The sequence below is a fragment of the Macrotis lagotis genome, chromosome 4 (assembly GCF_037893015.1).
Source record: "Macrotis lagotis isolate mMagLag1 chromosome 4, bilby.v1.9.chrom.fasta, whole genome shotgun sequence".
NCBI classification, from domain to species: Eukaryota; Metazoa; Chordata; class Mammalia; order Peramelemorphia; family Peramelidae; genus Macrotis; species Macrotis lagotis.
In genome coordinates this window covers 55,514,757-55,535,569 of record NC_133661.1, presented here as the reverse complement: position 1 = coordinate 55,535,569, position 20,813 = coordinate 55,514,757, and the positions used below count along the sequence as shown (strand labels likewise).

General features: G+C 38.4%; 2 protein-coding genes across 10 annotated transcripts in view; one reads left to right on the top strand and one right to left on the bottom strand.

The window, feature by feature from the left end:
• Window positions 1-5,311, top strand: part of DUSP29 (dual specificity phosphatase 29) — a 67,147-nt gene extending 61,836 nt beyond the window's left edge. For 2 of the 3 annotated variants that reach the window (XM_074232891.1, XM_074232890.1), the window contains exon 5: window positions 1,607-5,310. In XM_074232891.1, the coding sequence (XP_074088992.1) occupies window positions 1,607-1,848 (242 nt within the window). In that variant the 3' untranslated portion in view covers window positions 1,849-5,310. Of the gene's footprint in view, window positions 1-1,606 lie in introns of all 3 variants that reach the window. The other variant, XM_074232892.1, reaches the window with a different exon arrangement.
• Window positions 3,898-20,813, bottom strand: part of KAT6B (lysine acetyltransferase 6B) — a 219,849-nt gene continuing 202,933 nt past the window's right edge. For 3 of the 7 annotated variants that reach the window (XM_074232877.1, XM_074232878.1, XM_074232876.1), the window contains 3 exons: window positions 20,434-20,745; window positions 16,612-16,900; window positions 3,908-13,223 (listed from right to left, as the gene is read on the bottom strand). In XM_074232877.1, coding sequence (XP_074088978.1) covers window positions 10,720-13,223; window positions 16,612-16,900; window positions 20,434-20,745 — 3,105 coding nt within the window. In that variant the 3' untranslated portion in view covers window positions 3,908-10,719. Of the gene's footprint in view, window positions 13,224-16,611; window positions 16,901-20,433; window positions 20,746-20,813 lie in introns of all 7 variants that reach the window. The other 4 variants (XM_074232880.1, XM_074232881.1, XM_074232882.1 and 1 more) reach the window with 3 other exon arrangements.

Sequence of the window (20,813 nt, the reverse complement as noted above, 5' to 3'; positions counted from 1 at the left end):
AGAAGAAAAGCATAAAATAGATTTGGCTGGGTTGGTAATAGAATAAGAAACTGGTCTCTTGGAAGAAGTTTATTTTGGCAGAAGTTGGTTAGTTTGAGGGGCTAATATAGGCCCTTTTGAAGGAGCTTCCTAGAAGGGAATCGGATAGTTCGTGGGTTGGATACAAGAAAACTTTTCTCAGTGGGTGCCAAATATCTAGATATATATATTGATCTCTCTGTCTCTCTCTGTCTGTCTGTCTCTCTCTCTCCCTCTCCCTCCCTGTGTGTGTGTCTGAGTCTCTCCATATATATATGTGTGTGTGTGAAATACCCTATAAATACACACACACACATATACTCACACAGAAGTATTTATAGAATGAAGTCTTAAATATATATCAATAAATCCATTGACCCACCATTTGAATATTACCCATCATGGGACCATGAGGAAACATATTCTGGGAAATGTTTAATGATTAGTTCTTTCCCCCAAAAGTAAAGATGACACACTTTAAAATGTAATCTGCAATTATTAACTGCTTTTCTTCTCCATTGCTTTAAGTCTATAGACAATCAACAAAACAATCAAGCTCTGATTTGTAGTATTTGCTGATTTCTGAGGTCTAAATGCTCATGATGAAAACTAACAATCTCCTTTTGTGAGCTGGTCAGAGATGGCCCCTGCACACCACTCAAGAGGTCTGAAGAATTTCATGAATTTCCACTTGTCTACTTCACTCATTTTGCAAATGAGAAAACACTGAGGCCAGGGGTCAAGTGACTTTCCCAAGGTCTCAGAGTAAGCATTAGAAGTGGGATCTGAGTTTAAGTCTTCTGACCTTAAAGCAATATTTTCTCTACATGCCACAATTATGACCCATGGTATACACTTTTAAAAATTGATTTTGAGGGGGCAGTTAGATGGCCCAGTGGATAGAGCACTGGCCCTGGAGTCAGGAGGACCCGAGTCCAAATCTGACCTCAGACACTTATTACCTAGCTGTGTGGCCTTGGGCAAGCCACCCAACCCCATTGCCTAGCAAAAAACCTAAAAAAAAAATTGATTTTGAATGGTTTTGCCAGGGAAGGTAATAGATTTGAGCTCATCAGTTGAATTTCTTTGCCTGGTTCTTCTTAGAATTGGAGAGAACCTTCAGGGACTTGGGAGATCTGGCTTAACATCTTCATTTATAGGCTTAGATTTCCATGAAAGATGTTCTTGCTAGGGGAGGCTAGGTGGCGAAGTGGATAGAGCACCTGCCCTGGAGTCCGGAGGACCTGAGTTCAAATCCAACCTCCAACACTTAATAATTACCTAGCTGTGTGGCCTTGGGTAAGCCACTTAATCTCATTTGCCTTGCAAAAACTAAAAAAAAAAATTCTTACTAGGGTCTCCAATGGACTATGTGCTCTTGAGAGCAGGGGTTGTTTTGGTTTTGACTTAGTGTCTGGCATGTAATTGGTGATTAATATTGATTGATTGATAATTTTTCCTAGCATAGTAGTGTGGGAACCCTAACGTAGAAGCTATTAGGGAGACAAGAGAAAGGGTTTATTTGCAAGGTTCTTTTTCTCGTTTTCTGATACATGTGGCTTTTCCCTCTTCTCTTATCTTTCTGCAGATAAGATTCTGGTTCACTGTGCTATGGGCCGGAGTCGCTCAGCCACCTTGGTCTTGGCATACCTGATGATTTACAGGAATATGACGGTGGTGGATGCCATTAAACAAGTCTCTAAGAATCGTTGCATTCTACCCAATCGTGGATTCCTCAAACAGCTCCGGGACCTGGACAAACAGCTGCTCCTCCAGAGACGGAATGCTCAGTCTAATGAAGAAGAGAACTTGGAAGAGAAAGAAATCTAAGGCTTGAAGACTCCATTCACACACACACAGTTGCCCCAAAATACTTGGCGGTGGAGAAAAATATTTTTTAAAAGACAAGAAAAACTCAACAGTCCCTTAAAGTTCTTTGGCATGAAGGAAAACAAGGAAATAAGCCATTATTTCTCTGGAATAGCTTTGAGCATCACAGGGAGTATTACAGAGCATATTAGGGGATCATATAAAACCTATAGTCCCTAAGCTGCTACCCTTTAAGGTCTAGTACTTTGTTTCCCAGCAGAGGAAAAGGAAAAGGATTTGAGAGTAGAATTGGTTGCAGATGATCATGTAGTGCTTGAGTCAAACATAGATCAGCCTGTAACGGGGAGGTGGGGATGCTACGATCTCCACCTTTGGTCCTGTCTTGGAGGAAAGGCACATTTTCAAATGGGCCATCGTTTTAACAACACAAATTTTATAGCCACCAAAAAGTAGGTTTATGGCATTAAGGGTATGTTACAAGAGTGTCATGTTAACACATCACCTCCTCTGGATTGTTCCTTATTCCCTTTCCATAAGAGAGTCCTTTCATCATCTCACGCTGGGCCACCCAGGATCTGTTCGAGGCTTACCCCAGCATTTAGTAATGCTATCTTTGGGGAGCGATTACCTGAACAGGCTGATCCATGTGTGAAACGGCTGTTTCTAGAATTTACAACCTAGCTTCCTAATCTGATAGCCCTGACACAAATACCCAAGCTTACTCAAGCTCTCTCCAGTTACAAAGAACAGATGAGTTTGAAAGGGTCAGAGCAGAACAAAAGCAAGAACAGGGACCATCTGCCAGTTCTTTTATTTACTTTTGTTTTGGAGATCTTTTTCCCGTCTCCTGGGTGGAATTCTAGAATATTAGAGCTGCAATGGATCTAACTTTTTTACTTAACAGATGAGGAAACTGAGGGATAAAGCATGTAATTTGCACAAGGTCAGATAGCTAAACTGGTGTCATAGTAACTACCTAAATCTCTATTTACTTTTCCCATTTTACTATACTGCTTCTCTTAAACATGTGTTCTATTAAAATAGGAGTTTTGAAATTAGGGTTAAAATTAATTGCAGGGGCAGCCAGGTGGTATAGAAGAAAGAGCATTTGGGTCTGGAGCCAGGAAGATGTAAGCTCATATCTGGTTTCAGTTATTATTAGCTGTGTGTGACCCTGGGTAAGTCACTTCACCCTTTTTTGCATGTTTCTTCATCTGAAAAATAGCTAGAGAAGGGAATGGCAAACCACTCCACTATCTTTGTCAAGAAAACCCCAACTGGGGTCATGAAAAGTCAGAGACAAATGAAAAACTACAAAAATTAAAATTTTATCCGAAACTTGAGTTCTAATCCTGAGTTATGCCTCACTCAACCTGAGAGGTAAATTTCCATTTCTTTCATCTTTAACTTTTCAATACTCTAGCAAAAATATCTCTCCTAAGATTTCATAATTGTTGCAAAATGAAGTGAGCAGAACCAGAACAGGGTACATAGAAACAGCAATATTGTAGGCCGATCAATTAGCTATTCTCAGCAACACAACGATCGAAGACAATACCAAAGGACTCATGATGAAAAGTGCTACCTGCCTCCAGAAAGAGAACTGATGGAGTCTAAATGCAAATCTAAGCATACTCTAAAATTTTTTTCCTTTTTAGTCTGTTTTCTTTTGCAAAATAGCTAATATGGATATGTTTTCCATCTCTTTCCATCAAAGCGCTTGCCTTCTTTTCTCAGTGGGGGGGAAGAATTTTGAATCCAAATTTTTAAAAACAAACGTTAAAAATCGTTTTTACCTGTAACTGGGAAAATAAAATATTAAAAATAAAAAGAATATTTTTCATAGAAGTTCTCTGTCTCATCTATGAACTGGAGGCAATCCTTAACACTAACTATTCCAGAGTTTTTTGTGAGGAAGGTACTTTGTAAAACTTAAAGCATTGTATAATACATACATATATATATATATATATATGTACATATATATATATATAATTAGTTTTACTAATAATGAGCCACTTGGGGGTGGTATAATTAAAATTTTACTGTCCTTTTTTATTCAAAGACTGCTCTCAACTGCAAGGCAGATATAACCTATTTTTCGATATTGGCTAGAAGTTATAATGAGGAATTCTAAATATTGAAGAAATTACCAAAATCTAAAGGAATTAGAGGAAGGTCTCCTCAACCACGAACCCCAAAAGCTTCATTTAATGAGGCACAAATAGATTTGAGATTAAAAATTTTGGCTGACGACCTGAGAACTACCACCTAAAGATTGGAAAATGAAATGTTTAATCTTTTGACCTTGGACCTACAAACTTAGAAGAAAATAAAGGGTGGGAAGGACTTCTGGAACTCTGAATATAACTGCAATGAAAGGAATCAATCAAAAGAGCTGGCTTGTCTTTTGTAAGAAGTGACTATACCGCAAATGATAACTACGGTTCAGTAAACAATAAAACCATCTTAATATTAAGTAAATGGACTCAGAATGTTTAAGTGCTAGTCAGTTTTCTTTCTGGAGAAAATATAGCAATAGTGACATTGCAGCTGATAACAGATATGAGGGATATTAACTTGGAGCACAATGAGAGACGCCATCTGGGACATCATATACTGAGAATAGAGACAAAACATGTGGGAGAAAGTTTACCCTATGATAACAATTAAAATGATAAAAGATTGGGAAAAATCTTGGGAAGAAACGGGACCTTTTCTGAAACAGTGAGAATGTAGCCAAGAATAAAATGAGTTCCTGATGATGGGGTTTGGATTGAACTTCTATACAGTCAAGTCCATCCTTGGGACTTTGGGGCAGACCTTTGCAGTTGGTTGGTTCTTAGCAGGAGAAAAACCAATAAAGACCTGATTTATAGTCTGTTCTCCCAAAGAAGAGCCTAACCTGATGAAGAAAAATTGTCTCACCAAAGAGGAGGGCACATAGAATTTAGCTGTTGTTTTTTTTATCAAAAGGGTTAATATCACCTATGATTCTATGTGAATACTGGTTAAAAGAATTTCTTTTTAAAGTTTTTTCAAGACAGTGGGGTTAAGTGTCTTGCCCAAGGCCATACAGCTAGGTAATTATTAAGTGTCTGAGGCCAGATTTAAACTCAGGTCCTCCTGACTCCAGGGCCGTGCTCTATCCACTGGGCCACCTAGCCGCCCCTAAAAGAATTTTTAAAATGGAAATTACTCTGTTAAAAGGTCACAACAAACATCATAATGAAATGAACAATAAACAAACAACTCTTACATGAACTAAAAGGGAAAATGCTGACTAAAATGTCAAATACTGGTGGGCATGGGAATAACTGGATAAATACATGATAACCTTATAAGAATGACTAAAGAGAAAAAAGAATCAAACTTTTAACTGATGATGAAATATCAAATTATTAAACAGATAAGGTCAGGATAAGTTAAAATGGAAATCAGTCCTGGGAAAGGAAAAATAACCTCAAACACTTTAATGACATAACAATCCTAAACAGAATTAAAGTGATTGGGTTAAAAAGGGCACTAGACTTAAAGGAAAAAGATCTAAGTTATGGTTGAATTGCCATTTGCCAGTTATGTGACCACAGAAGAAGTCACAGAACTTCAATGAACTTAAAAATCCTCATAAAATGGCATTATCCACTTTTTACTAGCTGTTGTGAAGAAAACAGGTAATCTCAACTGTAAAATTTATGGTAGTATCACAGTACTATATACCTATAGTCAGGAAGACCTGAGTTGAAATCCTGTGACTCTGAGTAAGTCACTTAACCTCTTTCTGCCTCGGTTTTCTCATTTATAAGATGGGGATAAAAGAATATCACCTCCCTTGAAGAACTGTTGTGGGGATGAAATATTTGTGATGTGCTTTGCCATCCTTACAAGTGCTATTATTAAAATGATTTTTGGGGGCAGGGTTCTATTAGCCTTGAGCTCTCTCAAGATGAGAGCTCATTTGAGAGCTAATTTTACAAACAAAAAATGATTTTTACTTAAGTAACTTGTAAAAGAAAGGAAAAAGGAAGGAAATTGAGCTTTCATGTCCATCTTGGCTGGGTTCTACTAGCCCTGAGTTCTCTGGGTTCTAAATTCAATGATCTTAAATTGGACATAAAGCAAATTGCTCAGGGTCACACAAGTAGGAACTATGAGAGGTTCTATCTGAATCCAAATCTTTTTCAAAAATTCCAGCAATCTCACCATAATAGGATTATATTTCAATGGCAATATGCAGACATGGATTAGATAACTGTGACTCCAAACACCCATCTGTGGCTTTTTATTTTTAAATCACTAAAAAAAAAAAATTCCCAAATAGAAATAATTTATGGTGACTTCCTACACTTCACCGAAGACTTCTTGTGTATAAATTTTCTAATAAAACATATGCTTTTGTTTAGAAGATAACACCAATCATTGATACAAAAACAATTTCACAGAGATAAAACTTACTTAGCAAATGAGACTTGGAGAACACAATAGAGCTGAATTTCCCAGTATGACATACCCAGCAAGCCAGTGACTAGCCTCTACTGAGAAGGAACTTAGTGATCTTTAAGTTGGTCACTCCATTTTTGTTCAGCTCTGATGGTTAGCAATTTTTTTCCCCTGTCATCTCCTAAACTGGTCTCTTTTTTTCCCATCAACTACTTCTGATTCTGCAGCTGAAGAGAACAAACCTAATTCCTGCAAGTGTTAAGAGCTTTATACTCTTAGTTATGCCTCATCTCAGTGTTTTCTTCTCCTGTCTAAACATGTCCAGTTCCTTCATCTACCGTCATATGACATGAACTCAAGACCATTTACCTTCTTGGTTACTCCCTAGCCAGACACTCTCCACCTTATCAATGTCTTTCTTAAAGTGGGGTGCCTAGATTTGAAGACAGTACTCCTGATGAGATCTGACAAGGGGAGAGTATAATGGGATTATCTCACCATTCCTGGAAGTTGTTTCTCTTAATGCAGTCTGAGGTCAGATTTTTCTTGGCTGCCACATCAAACAATGGTCTCATGTTAAAAACACAGTCCACTAAGACCTCCAGATCTTTTTCAGAACAATTATAGTCTAACAAATACCATCCCAATCTTATACTTGTTAATTTGATTTTTTTTTTGTAGCCAAAGGTTATTTAGCTTTTTTGAAATCATTAGATTCAGCTCTTTGCTCTAGCATGTCCAGAGGCTTTTGGATTCTGACTCTTAATCATCCGAATCATCTCTCATTGAGGTGTTGTCTTCAAATGAGACACATGTATCATACGAGGGCACTCCTGCCATGATGACTTTTGAATTATCTATTTCTCATTTTATCAAAGACTTTGCCAAAATGAGCTTCTTCATTTACTAGTTTAGTAATCCTGAAAAAAAAAATGAAATCACAACCTATTCTTGACTGAAGCCAAACTAGTCCTAATTCCCCTTTCTAGATGTTTCCCAACCATTTCTTAATGATATGTTTAAGAAATTTTACCAGGAATCAAAAATCAAACTCAATGGCCTTTAGACTGTTCTATTAGATTGTTCATTTCTTTGGGGAGTGTGTGGGGGGGAAGAAGTGGTGGTATATTTGCTTTTCTGATATGTCTTCTACATAATCTTAGCCAGTGGATCAGCAGCTCTTTCAAGACTCAAGGACTGAGTCAGGCACCTTGAATTAATCAAGGTTATCTCAAACCCATTAGGGTGAGAGATAAAATATTCAAATGTTTTTTGGAGCTAATGAAGCAGCTTCTTGTCTTACAGTTAATCTTCCCTAGAAATTAATTTTTTTTATGATCAGATTTCCTCACCAAGGTCATGAAGTTAAATTCATTTTTTAAAAGTTAATTTTGGGGGCAGCTAGGTGGCACAGTGGATAAAGACCAGCCCTGGAGTCAGGAGGACCTGAGTTCAAATCCAGCCTCAGACAATAATTACCTAGCTGTGTGACCTTGGGCAAGCCACTTAACCCCATTGCCTTGCAAAAAAAAAGTTAATTTCATTCTTAACTTCTTCTCTATTTGAAGTCTTCCAACCAGTGTTCCTCACCTGAAGTAAAACCTCTGAACATGAATTCAAAAATACTGCTAAAAGGTGTCTAAGAAGTTGAAAGTATAGAGATGAAAGTGGGTTTCTCTGCTAGCAGAGCAACTTGAGCTTCTTAAAAAGTCAGCACATGACTTGTTTAAATATATTTAGCTGCATTTTTCTAATAAAATTTAATGTAGCATTTTCAAATGCTCACAAAATCAAATTGCACACTGCTTGGCTCCTCAGTCTGGATGTATTTAAGTCTTAATGATTTTTCCCAAGGAATTTGGAGAGACCAGCAGGTAGCACGTGACTATAAGTATGTATGAAGGAGATACCAGCGAGTGATCTAATATCGCCTTCCTTAAACAATACTCTTGCGGTCAGCATGCTGTCTATAGAGGCTGATGGAAACATTACATTCACAAAGATTTCATATAATGACTGAATGGAGTGAACCTAAGAGGTCTGATTAAAATACAAAAGCTGTTAAGGATGAGGCATAGATCCACTTCATCAAAATGGGTGGTTGAATGTTTGCTAAATAAATGAATTATATGCTGCCCATTTTATTTTTATGTTTTTTAGGTTTTTGCAAGGCAAATGGGGTTAAGTGTCTTGGTAATTATTATGTGTCTGAGGCTGGATTTGAACTCAGGTACTCCTGACTCCAGGGCTGGTGCTCTATCCACTGCACCACCTAGCCGCCCCTCATTTTATTTTTTATATTTTGCTTTTCTATCTATGTATAGTGTCTGGTAATTTTTTGAAAAACAGTGAAATTTTAAGTATAGTCACTTAACAAGAATAAATCTGATGAAATACTTTGAAGGAACGGTAATGATAATTAATGCAAACTATGAAGTTGTCAATTTTGAGTGTGTTTAATGGGCTAGTTAATAGGATCTAAATCCCTAATTAATCTCAACTGGTTTCTAGAAGAAGTCTAATTTATATATAGTTTACAAGAACTTTCTTTGTGCTAATTACACGAAATGCTCTTTGCTTTTATTCTATTGCTGTCAGTCATCAGTATTTTGGAGTCTTGAATAAAAAACTTTCCATAGTGACAATTTCAACAAGTTCTTTAAAAATTCTTCCTTTTCAAGGATGCAATCCCCAAATCAGCTGCATTTTTGTACAAGTTTTTGTGAATTGTTAAAATGACATTGCTGTGAGTGTATTTATGATGGCTGTGTGAATGGAGACATTTGTAAGTTGTATATTTCTACAAGTTTCCTTTGCAAATGAAGATCAAAGTCAAAAAGAAAGAAAACAAAGTAACTTTATTTTAAAGACAATGACTGGCATACAGAATGTATGCACTAGCATAAAATAAACTTCTTTCATGAAAAGCATTAAAATTCATATAAATTAATTTATTAAATAGATATTTGGTATTGTCACGCTTTTATTAGATATTACTTTTATTTAGTGGTATTTAAAAAAACAAAAAACCCTCAACAACCCAGAACTCCAAAATTTATGCTAAATAACTTATTTTCCCCAAATGTGTATGTGTTCTGAGATGAAGGCAGTGTTTAAGCTACAGAGATGTAACAAACAATACAGCTCAGTTGGTCATTTTCTGTTAATCATCATAATATGACAAGACACAAGAGGCTAAAAATGGCTCATCATAATTTATTTTATGTTAAAATGTACAGCTTTTTTTTTTCTTTTTGAAGTGACTGACTAAAAAGAGAACAGATAAATACAAGAGTGTCGCTGGCTCCTATTTTATACATGGATTAACGCCTCTTCTGCTTGGCCCTTACAGTCACCCTGTACAGGTACAAAGGCTACAAAAAAGGAAGCAATATAAACAGACACAAATAACTTTTTGCTTTTTTACATGCGATTTGTAAGCTTAGTTTGGGCTATTCACAAGCTACTGCTCTATTTTTCCTTAAAAAATAACTCCAATATTTTATAAAGATAGAAAAATCTACAGATGGAATGAAAATGTAAAGTTAGAGGCATTTCCATAAAATAGCAACTTTACACCAAATTCACTTTTTTTTAAAATGCTGCCAAGTATTTGGACATATATGAAATGTTTCAAAACTTGACAGATAAACACTGAGATATGCTTCATTCCATAAACAGAAGTCTGCATTTATAAAACAGAAAGCTGCCTTTTTTTCCCCAAAGAAATCTGTCACCAAAATGGGAAAGGGTCTTAACTTTACATCAAACATTTAGCAATAAAACCCTTTCAACTAACAAAATGTGAACAGCTTTTAGAGCTTTTTACAGTTTTATAATTAACAAAAATATAGTTTTTTTAAACCCTCAAATTAGGGCACCCTAATCAAGGCAAAAAACTTAAGAAATGGCTTACTGTTAGCACAACACTTGTACAGTACTACGAAATGCACTGTCACTAACAAAGACCTTAGCGGCATGCGGAAGGGTCACCTTCAACAAAATATACAAGAACTGAAATGCTAAAGGCATTTACATGGAGCTGAAGGGGAGAAGGGGGAACAAAAGCTAAAGGGTCAGCATTAGAACAGATAATTTGGGGGCTGAACATCCACATTATTCGTCGACATGGGAGCAGGCACATCAAGTGGCTGCCATATCACTGCAGTCCAAAGAGAGAGGCCTTCCTTTGCAGAGAACTTCATATAAAACAAAAAAGAAACAGGTACCACAAAAAGGAAAAGGAAACAAAGGAGAACAGCGTGTATAAGGCTTTCTGCTGCATACAGCTTTTTTTTTTTAAATAAATGGTGCCAACAAATGTTTTTGCATTCACACCAATTGCTGGTTTTGAAATCGTACTTTCCAAAGACTTTTGTGCAGATCGATCCAATGGTGACGCCGGCTGGGCTTCACGGCTCCACACCAAGCCTACCTTCTCATATAGGATCCGTTGAGGGGCTGCTTGGACATGCCGGTGTTCATGTAGCCATGGTGCCCAGGTGCGGTGTACATCATGTTGCCATGGGGTGGCGTCTGCATGGGCTGCTGTGCATATGGCTGGGTTCCCATCATGCCCATCTGCATCTGCATAGGGTACTGGGGGGTCTGGTTCATGTAGCTGTGGTTGCTATGGTAGCCACTGTTCATCATGGGCTGGGACATGCTGTACCCATTCATTGCGTTCAGTGTGTTCATGTTCATGTTCACCGAGTTGACGTTGTAGGCGGGGGCCGGCATCAGGTTCACGCTCATGTTCATTCCGCGCTGCATGGTTAAAGTCCTGGCAGGGCCCTGCATGGCTACAGTCTGGGAAGCACGCCCATAGAGTTGGGACTGGTGGGCCGCCGCGGCCGGGGGGAGAGATGCCGATTTGGTTCTCATGGACACGTGGCCCTTGCTGGCAATTTGAGTTTGCAGTCTTTGGGTGTGAGAGATGCCGATATTGGAGGCAGCCATGTTCCGCTGCAAAAGAGGTGGCGGCAAATTCATTGGTGGAGGAGTCAGATTGGGGGGCGGGGTCATGGTAGCTTGTGCTTGGGGCCCCCCCGGGACCGAATGAGGAGACTGAGAAAGCTGGACAAGCCCTGTGTTACTTAAAGGTGTGGACAAAGAGGCACTGTTTGCATAGGAAGTTACAGCAGCGGAATGGCTGTAAGGCAAAGAATGATCAATAAGAGTATTCGTTAACTGCTGCAGTTTGGCAAGACTGAAGGTGGCTGACGGCTGAGGGTAATGCCCGGCCCCAAATTCGCTCTGGCCCATCCGCTCATATAAGCCAAGGTTCCCGCCGCCTGTCTCGGGGATGTCGGCGAGCTGCATAGGGGGGGTGAAGTTGGCTGCCAGGCTGCACGGGGGCAGCTGCTGGCTGCCGCTGGGGGGTCTCTCCCCCACACAACCTTGAGGAGACTTGACATTGCAAGTAGGGGGAGAGCTGATGCTCGCTGGCTGCATCATGCTGCAGCTCCCATTCATACTGGACATTTGCTGAGTGACCGCACAGCTACTCTGGGTCAGATTACTGGACGTGAGGCTGCTATAGGAACAGCTGTTTTGGGAAGAGCTATTGGCACAGATACTACTGCCCATGGAAGAATCATAGCTGCTAGGATTTTCATAGTTTTCAGTGGTGCTCTCGATGCTCCCCAGGTCACTGAACCCACTGTCCACCACCTGCTGCGAATGATCTGAAACAGAGGGCACGTCCATCATGGGACTCGTCTCCATGTTCTGCAGAGACGGGACGGAGATGGCACTGTGATCAGGGCTGATTTGAGCATAGCTACTTTCCAAGGCAGGAACACTTGGACTGTTCACAGAGCGAACCGATTGACTCGGATGGGAATGGACAGAGGAGACAGGGCTGCTGTGGTTGGACTGTGGGCAGTCGTCCAGAGTGGCGATCTGCGGGCTTTGGTCTGCTTGGGCATAGTTCTGGAGGCTTCTACAGGCCTCCTGGGTTTCAGTACACTCCTGAAAGGTGTCATCCTGGCCCGGGTTTTCCTGGGTCAAAGACTGAACTGCCTGGACAGTCTCAGAGTCAATCTCCATGGTTTCTGGAGTTTCTTCTTTGAACTCAGAGCTTAAATCTTCACTCTTCTTTTGGTCCCGACTCTCTGTGGGTCTTTCTGGATGCCCCTCATCAGACTCGGGCACACTTTCTGTATCTGCAGGAAGCTCTTTAGGCTCACTGCTACGTGGAGCTGCCAGGTCAAGGCCGCAGTCCATTAGGTTTTCCTGGTTTGAATGACCAGTTTGAACACTTAGGTCTAAAAAAGTCTCCTGGTTCTCCAACACTGCTTTGAAGGCTTCTCCTGAGAGCTCCTCTTTTTCTGCTTCTGTAACTTCCATGTGACTGTCATCTTCATCATCTGCATCATGATCTTCATTATGGGAAGGTTCTTCCTCCTCTTCTTCCTCTTCTTCATGATCATCCAAATGCTCTGGATCCTCTTTTCTCACAAAGGTTTCTGCCTGGACTCTTTCTTGACTTTTAGCAATGTCTGGGTCTCTTTCTGCAGCTCCTCCTTCCTCTTCCTCCTCCTCCTCCTCCTCAGGCTTCATTACATCACTCTCAGATTTTTCAAAAGGTAACTTCTCTGGGCTGGAGGGCACAGATGCCTCCCCTCCATGGTCACTCTGGGGCTGCAGAGGCTGACTGGTTTCTTTTAGCCCCTCCTCTGTCACAACAGGAACATGGCTTGGTTTGTCTTCAATGGGCTCTTTTTGCTCTTCTCCTGTGACTTGGTAGTCAGGTTCCATGGGAGTCTCAGGTGGGGTATATAAGTTCAGTTTAAAACCAGTCTTCCGGTCTTTGTTTTGCTTCCATTTAGATGGGCCACGCCTCATTCCTTTTGGCCATCCTTGTTTGCACTTTAGAGATTCTGGATTGTCTACACTGTCTTCTTTTAAATTATTTGAATTATCTGTGTTGTCTTTATGATAATAGAATAGGGAAAAATATAAAAAAAAGAGTCTTAGAAGGCATAATCATTAACAGCTTGAACTTCTTTTTCCAAATTAATTAATAAAACATGATTTTAAATTTAATATTTAAAAGTTAAAACATTTTTAAAAAAGACTTGTAAATAATACTTTCATATAAACCAAGTAAAAAAAAAACTAAGACAAGAGCATTACATTAAGTGCATATGCACAAACTCTCTTTGCACTCTCTTCCTGTCTTTCTCTGCCTCTGACTCTCTCTTTGTCATAAGGAATAAGGGCAATATCGATACCATTACAGTAGTTAATATATACAACTGCAATATTCATAAAGAATGACATTTCAACCCCTACTGTAGTAGTCTCTAGTACTACAGTGTTAAAAAGACAATTTTTAAAATGAAAATCCAGGAAATATAGAAGTTAAAAGATTTCTATCAACCCAATTCATCCGTACTGCTACTGCAGAGAACTACATTTGGAAGCTTAGGGTTACTAAGAAAACCATAACTTCTATCTTTTTAAATTTTTTCCCCTCTAAAATACAGAATAAGACCCATGGAGTGATTAATTCCAAGAGCTCCCTCATATAAAGATTTAATTAACAGTCCATTTCTTTACATTAAATTATTTAAAGTGACATTCATAAATATAAATCTATTGATAATTTAGACAGATAAAACTCTAGATTTTGACACTTACTGAATTAAAATGACCTCAAATGTCATGAATATGACCTACATGTTCTTCCTATCATAAATTGTTAGTGAAATAAACTAGTGAATAACTAAGTATATCAAATCCATTTATGTATCTGTATGTAATTTTTCATAAAATTATTACATTTATGTTATAAATTGAATTAAATTATCTTTACATATACTTGAACATCTATAATATAATGTTTCTTTTACCAGAAATTCTACCAGCAATACTCTGGATCAGTTACTGCCAAAAGTACTATCAAGGGCACCAGAATATAGTTTATTTATAGAGCTAATCATTTTGGTTCATTACCTTACTACTCTGATCAAGATTTATTTATTCATTTATTCATCCATTCATTTATTTAATTATTTGTTTGTTTGTTTGTTTATTTAATTTTAGGTTTTTTGTTTTTTGCAAGGCAATGGGGTTAAGTGGCTTGCCCAAGGCCACACAGCTAGGTAATTATTAAATGTCTGAGGCCGGATTTGAACTCAGGTACTCCTGACTCCAAGACCAGTGCTCTATGCACTGCACCACCTAGCTGCCCCGGATCATGATATATTTAAAACAAATTTCTAAATCTTCTTAAAATCGAAGGTTATAATGGGTTCAAATTTGACTTCACTTACTAGCTGTGTAACTGCAGGCAAGTCTCTTCACTTGCCTGCCTCATTTTCCTCATCTGCTCAATGTAAATAATGATAGCATCTCCTTCCCAGGACTGTTGTGAAGATGAAAGGAGATACTAGGTAAAGTGATCAGCACTATGCCTGAGACATAGAAGATGCTAGGTAAATCCTAAGTATTGTCATTATTACTATTACTGTTTTTGTCTTGTGCTTCATTTTCTTTTAAGGGCTCACTTAAGAAAAATGTGAGGGAAAATAAAAACTAATTCATTTGGTAAAGAGATTTTCTTTGCCAGAATATTCCTGTCTCCCCCTTAACCAAAGCATGACAGATAAAATTCTTCATTTATATGCATGATAAAAAGATTATAGGTAGACTTACCCAGCAAGTATTATTTTCAAATTGGCTACATGGAAAGAATGTATAAATGATGTAAAATAGTTCATTTTGTAGCATCAAATATATTAAAAAAAACACCTTATACTAATCATTATCTCAGGTCTATAAAAACTCTTATTTCTATGCACTTGAGGGCAATAACAATGCTGATGTTATCGGATTCCATTTTTTAATCTTAGCTGCTATTACAACCAAATCAACTAATGTGGGAACATTACTTCTTCAAAACAGAATGTGAGCCCTTTAAATAACTTGTAGAGGAGGGGGAGATGAGATTCAGAAATCTAAGATCGCTAAAAATTTTTAAAGACAACTGGGACAAAGATGAGAATGAAAAGGCATAATACTAGTCACACAGAAAACAGTCATGATGATTTACAGGACACTGAGAAGCAGCAAGTCAGGTACTGGAAATACATTCAGGTTTCTTAAGAAAATGATCTATCTCTCTGACCCAGGTTATTCCTCAGCAAAGTAGATTGTCAACAGGTTATGAAAGCAAGCAGGATGTGCTTTTGATCTTAAAACCAGTTTCTTAAAAAAAAGAAGAAACAGAATGATTCCTGTCATTTTTGAGGGCAATGAGATATGCTCATTATCCCCCAACTGCTTCATAAACACAGCCCTGATGGTCAAGGCAGTGAAAATGTGCTTATTGAGGAGCTCAATCCATGTCTTTGTAAATTTTGCTGAGGACCAGTTTTCCTGAAAGCACAAGGCTTTAAAAAACAAACTGATGCACAGATTTTTTTTTTTTTTTGGTTTTTGCAAGGCAAATGGGGTTGAGTGGCTTGCCCAAGGCCACACAGCTAGGTAATTATTAAGTGTCTGAGACCGGATTTGAACCCAGGTACTCCTGACTCCAGGGCCGGTGCTTTATCCACTGTGCCACTTAGCCGCCCCCTGATGCACAGATTTTTAAGGAGGAATATGAGGTCCCAAACTTTGCCTCATTCCACCAAAGAAATTTGTTTGTGGTCAGTGAGGCTCAATATTTATTGTAGTGTTTAGCAAGATTTCTAGTTTATAGATGATTAACACTTTTGAATTAGACCAGTTTGACCAAAGCAAGGTCTTTCCCTTCTCACTTGAGAGATCATCAAGAGAGGGTGGGATAAAACCATCAGGGACATTACAGAAGAAATGATTATTCAGGTGTAGATTGGATTGGATGGCCTCTAATGTACTTTCCACTCTGAGATTCTGTAACTCAATTTAGGAAAATTGTTTCTGTTATATTTCTGCATGGTTATATGAGAGAGGAAGAACCAATATATCAAATTATTCCAAAGGTTAAATGAATGGAGTCCTCTTGTTCTCTGTGATCACATACTACAGGAAAAATGCTTGCTCTAAATAGTGTATCAGCACATTGTTGAATAGAAGACTGGCAGAAAGCAGATTAGAGAAGCACAATGCAAAAAAAAAAATATAAAAAAAGCATGGTCAGATGGTTCGAGTTATTGTAACTCTCCATTCCCTGTAAAGTCTTAAAGAATTTGACAGACATTTGTTTTAGGTGGAAGAAATACAGTTTCATAAATGTCTTTTAGTCTTTAAGACGCTACTTCTTGGATTTCAATTAGTCACGACAATTCAATCATTATGATTTTGTTAAACAAAAGAGCCAATTCTACTTACTCCTACAAGGGTCATCATTATTAAAGCAATGATTGTCTTTCTCTTCTTCCTCAGTTTTTCTTTGTTTCCCAGATTGAAACTGGAAGACTTTTCTAATGGCAGGTTTCAAGTCATCTTCTTCACCCTCTAGTTCACAGGTAGGCTCCAGCTGTGGCATTGGCCGCTCGTCATCAGAGTTATCAAACGGCTCGTTCAACACTTCTGTAGTTTCAGAAATTGTCTCTGTTGTGACACTGCTATTGATCCTTCTACGCTTACGGCCCCTTTTCTTCTTCAGTATGAAAGGTCTCTGAAAATTCAAAACATAATGCCTAAGAATTAATGAAAGCTTCATGGACAAATGAAAAGATCATTCACACCAGTACTAAGAGGGCAAAAACGATGTGCTTTTCCATTTGATATCTATTAGAAGTCTTTCCAGGTCATAGCCATGATGGAAGAGATTGTCCAAATACACAACTATTATTTTTAAAAAAAGGTTTAAGAGGGCAAATCTTTAAGAGACCAAACATGAATTTCATTTTCTTTTTTTTTTTAGGTTTTTGCAAGGCAAATGGGGTTAAGTGGCTTGCCCAAGGCCACACAGCTAGGTAATTATCAAGTGTCTGAGACTGGATTTGAACCCAGGTACTCCTGACTTTAGGGCCGGTGATTTACCCACCACACCACCTAGCTGCCCCCCCAAACATGAATTTCAAAAGTAAACATTTACATCTCCAACATACATCCTAAATGGAAATACTGACTTCAATCACTGCAGGTCCATAAACTTTATTTAGAGGAAATCATGGATAGCCAAATGTTTCGAATAAATATTTCAAGAGTTCCTTCACTGATCACTGAGAATATTCATTCTGCAGGTAACCTGAACTTATTGAACACAAAACTAGGGATAAGGTCCTGGGAGAAACATAAAAGATGATTCAGACCTTGTCATCCTTTTCATCATCAAAGTCTGTGAAATGGAAGCAATGAACAGGCAGTTTGTACAATAAAAGTGGATGACAAGTTCAAGCCTGCCCATTTTGTCTTTATCTCTCCTGACAGCACCACTGCCATGCCACAGGCCCTTATCACCTCAGGCCTAGCTTCTTGCAGCAGTCTGGATCACTGAAGGTGAGTTTCCCCTGCCATAAAGTCTCTCCCTACATCAGCTGTCCAAGGAATCTTTCTCAATTGCAGGTCTGGTCATGTCACTCCTTCACTTTTTTTTTTTTTTTTGGATTTTTCAAGGCAATGGGGTTAAGTGGCTTGCCCAAGGCCACATGGCTAGGTAATTATTAAGTGTCTGAGGTTGGATTTGAACCCAGGTACGCCTGACTCCAAGGCTGGTGCTCTATTCACTGTGCCACCTAGCCGCCCCTCCTTCCCCTTTTTCAATAAACTCTATGGGTTCCCTATCACCTTTAGGACCCAGGATAAAATTCTATTTGGCATTTTACCTCTCTAGGCTTCTTACCCCTTGAGGGATGCAGTGACCCTGGCCTATCAGGCATTCCTGGACCATGATGTTCAATCTCCCAACTTTGGATATTCTCCTTGACCACCCCCCCATGTTTGCCTCATTCTACCTCCTGGTTTCCCATGAGTCTCCCCTACAAGCTCACTGTCTACAAGTGGCCCCCTCCTCCTTTACTTCTGGTGCCTTCCTCTGCAGATGACTTGCAGCTGATTCTCTCTGGAGCTGGTTTGTACACAGTTGTGTTCATGCTGTCTCATTTGTTAGGCTGGGAGCTCCTTGGGAGAAAGACTTTTGACCTTTCTCCTTATCCCTCACATTTAGGTCAAGGCCTGGCAGACAACAAGTGTTTAATAAATGTTTTCTGACTGACTGAATCCAAAATTAAATAGGAATCTACAAAGCTACAAGCCATTTATTGCTGGAATGTAGGCACAGATTTGAGAAATATGAGGAGACTAAATGAAAAATATTGAATCAACCTGAATGTATGCTGATACTGCTTATATCTAAGAGATGCTTTTTTTTCTTCACTTATTTTCTTTTATTATCCTAGTTTGTAATTAAGATTTTCTTAAAAAAATAACAAACTCATTTACTATTTCATTAATGCCCTCTGCCAGTTTATAGTGGCCTAAAAGCTTTAACTTTTTAAACCTAAACTATGACTATATAGGGGTTTTTCCCCCTAAATAAAAGTCATTAGATTATAAATTGAAACAAGAAATTGATACAGACTAATAAGATTTACAGCTGGAAATGATCTAAGAGGTTGGCTCATTCAATTCCCTTATTCTAAAGATGAATAAACAGAGGACCAGAGGTTAGATTTGAACTCAGGTGCTATGAAACTGAAATCAGTGTTCTTTCAATTGAACCACAGAGTCCTGATGCTAAGAGGCAACAAATGAAACACATATAAATGATTTTGATAACATCTGACAGAACCAGCAAAAACTAAAGTTAAATAATTCTAAGTACTTTGGATGTCCAGCTTTACTGTGCTTTCAGAAGCAGAGGAAGAGTTCAATATGTTTAAGATCTAAATTAGAACAAAATTTCCAAAGACCTGCTGCTTCTTACCAGTGATCAAGAAATATTCCCTAATTGTTCCCTGAGGAATAGTTATCTGTGTCCTAATCCCATTCTGGAATTTAATATTTATGGATGTCAAACTCCAAATTTACCAGACAAAATCTAATTTATTTAAAGTATTTCTCAAACAAGGAAATAATAGATGTAAACAAGAACTGATTTTTCTCTCTGCTGTAAATCCTCTCAAATCCTCAAGTTTTTGGAGTATATGGCTTTCCTGCAAATTGGAGAAAATTCTACTAAGGTCTAAAAAAAAAAAAACATGGTCTGAAGTAAAGAATTTTCAGATGGAGGGGCGGCTAGGTGGCATAGTGGATAAAGCACCAGCCTTGGAGTCAGGAGTACCTGGGTTCAAATCTGGTCTCAGACACTTAATAATTACCTAGCTGTGTGGCTTTGGGCAAGCCACTTAACCCCATTTGCTTTGCAAAAACCTAAAAAAAAAAAAAAATTTCAGATGGGAGATAAAGTCCCAAGTTTTGGTTGTTGGCCTGTCAAAGACCGTGTGACCCTGGGTGGGACATTTAATTTACTCTATCCGTATAATAGGGATAATAGTATATGTAGCTCCAATATCACAGGGATATGAGTAGTGTGATGAAAGAGATAAGAAATATACTTTGCTTTGAGCAATCTGACATGGTGCTAAAGAATGATAAAAATCTTATTGCTAGTTTATTTATAACTTCTGGTGATTTTTATGTCAGGATAAATAACACAGACCAGAGTGAGTTTGAGTGTGTGTATATATGAGAAATGTCAATGCTTCATAACTCTATTATTTTACTAATGTCAAACATCTCTACTAAAACCATGGTCCAACAATACTAAGTAGAAATCAAGCAAAAAAGAGACTATCAAGTCAGCCTGGGAGTTATGAAACCTGGATTCTGGTCCTACCTCTTGAGTTGTGTAAATACTGGCAAATTAACATTTCTGGGTCTCACTTTCCTAGATTAGACAATCTTTTGTCTAATCTTCCTTCTGGTGTTAATAGTCTCAGACTTGGTCCTGACTAGACTACTTTAAACCAGCAGGTGGCAGCTATTTTATCACACTATAACCGAGATTTTGTCAGCAGTTTAATCATACCTAGTTCCCCAATCCAAGGGGAAACAGAATCATGAATGCAAATAATTATGAAACTGAAGCGGAAAGACTCCTAAGAAATAAGGAAAGCAAACATTAATGAATGTGATGTCTGAAAACACAAGTAGACTGTGAATAAAACCAACTGAAGTACCCAAACCCCAAACAGAAAAATATACCTTTCTCTTTATAGCCAGTGACTGTGGTTTTGTTAACCGAGGAGGAGAGCTTCGGTGATTCTCTTCCTCCTCCTCCTCTTCCTCTTCTTCTTCTTCTTCCTCTTCCTCTTCCTCTTCTTCCTCTTCACTGCTATCTTTAGTTGGTTCTGTAGACTGCCCTCGGTCTCCTGCCATGGGCAGACTCTCCGGGGACCGCAAATATTTGTTTTTTGATTGTACTTTTGCAGGTGATTGCCTACTATTAGCTCTAGTTGATAAAATTTCTTGGTCTTCTTTTTCCCAACAGCTAGCCTGTTCCATCAGACGTTCAGCCTGATGGAAAGAAGGTTAAAATGATGGCCCATGAAGCAATGTTTACTTGGTGATAAGCTTTCAAGTTC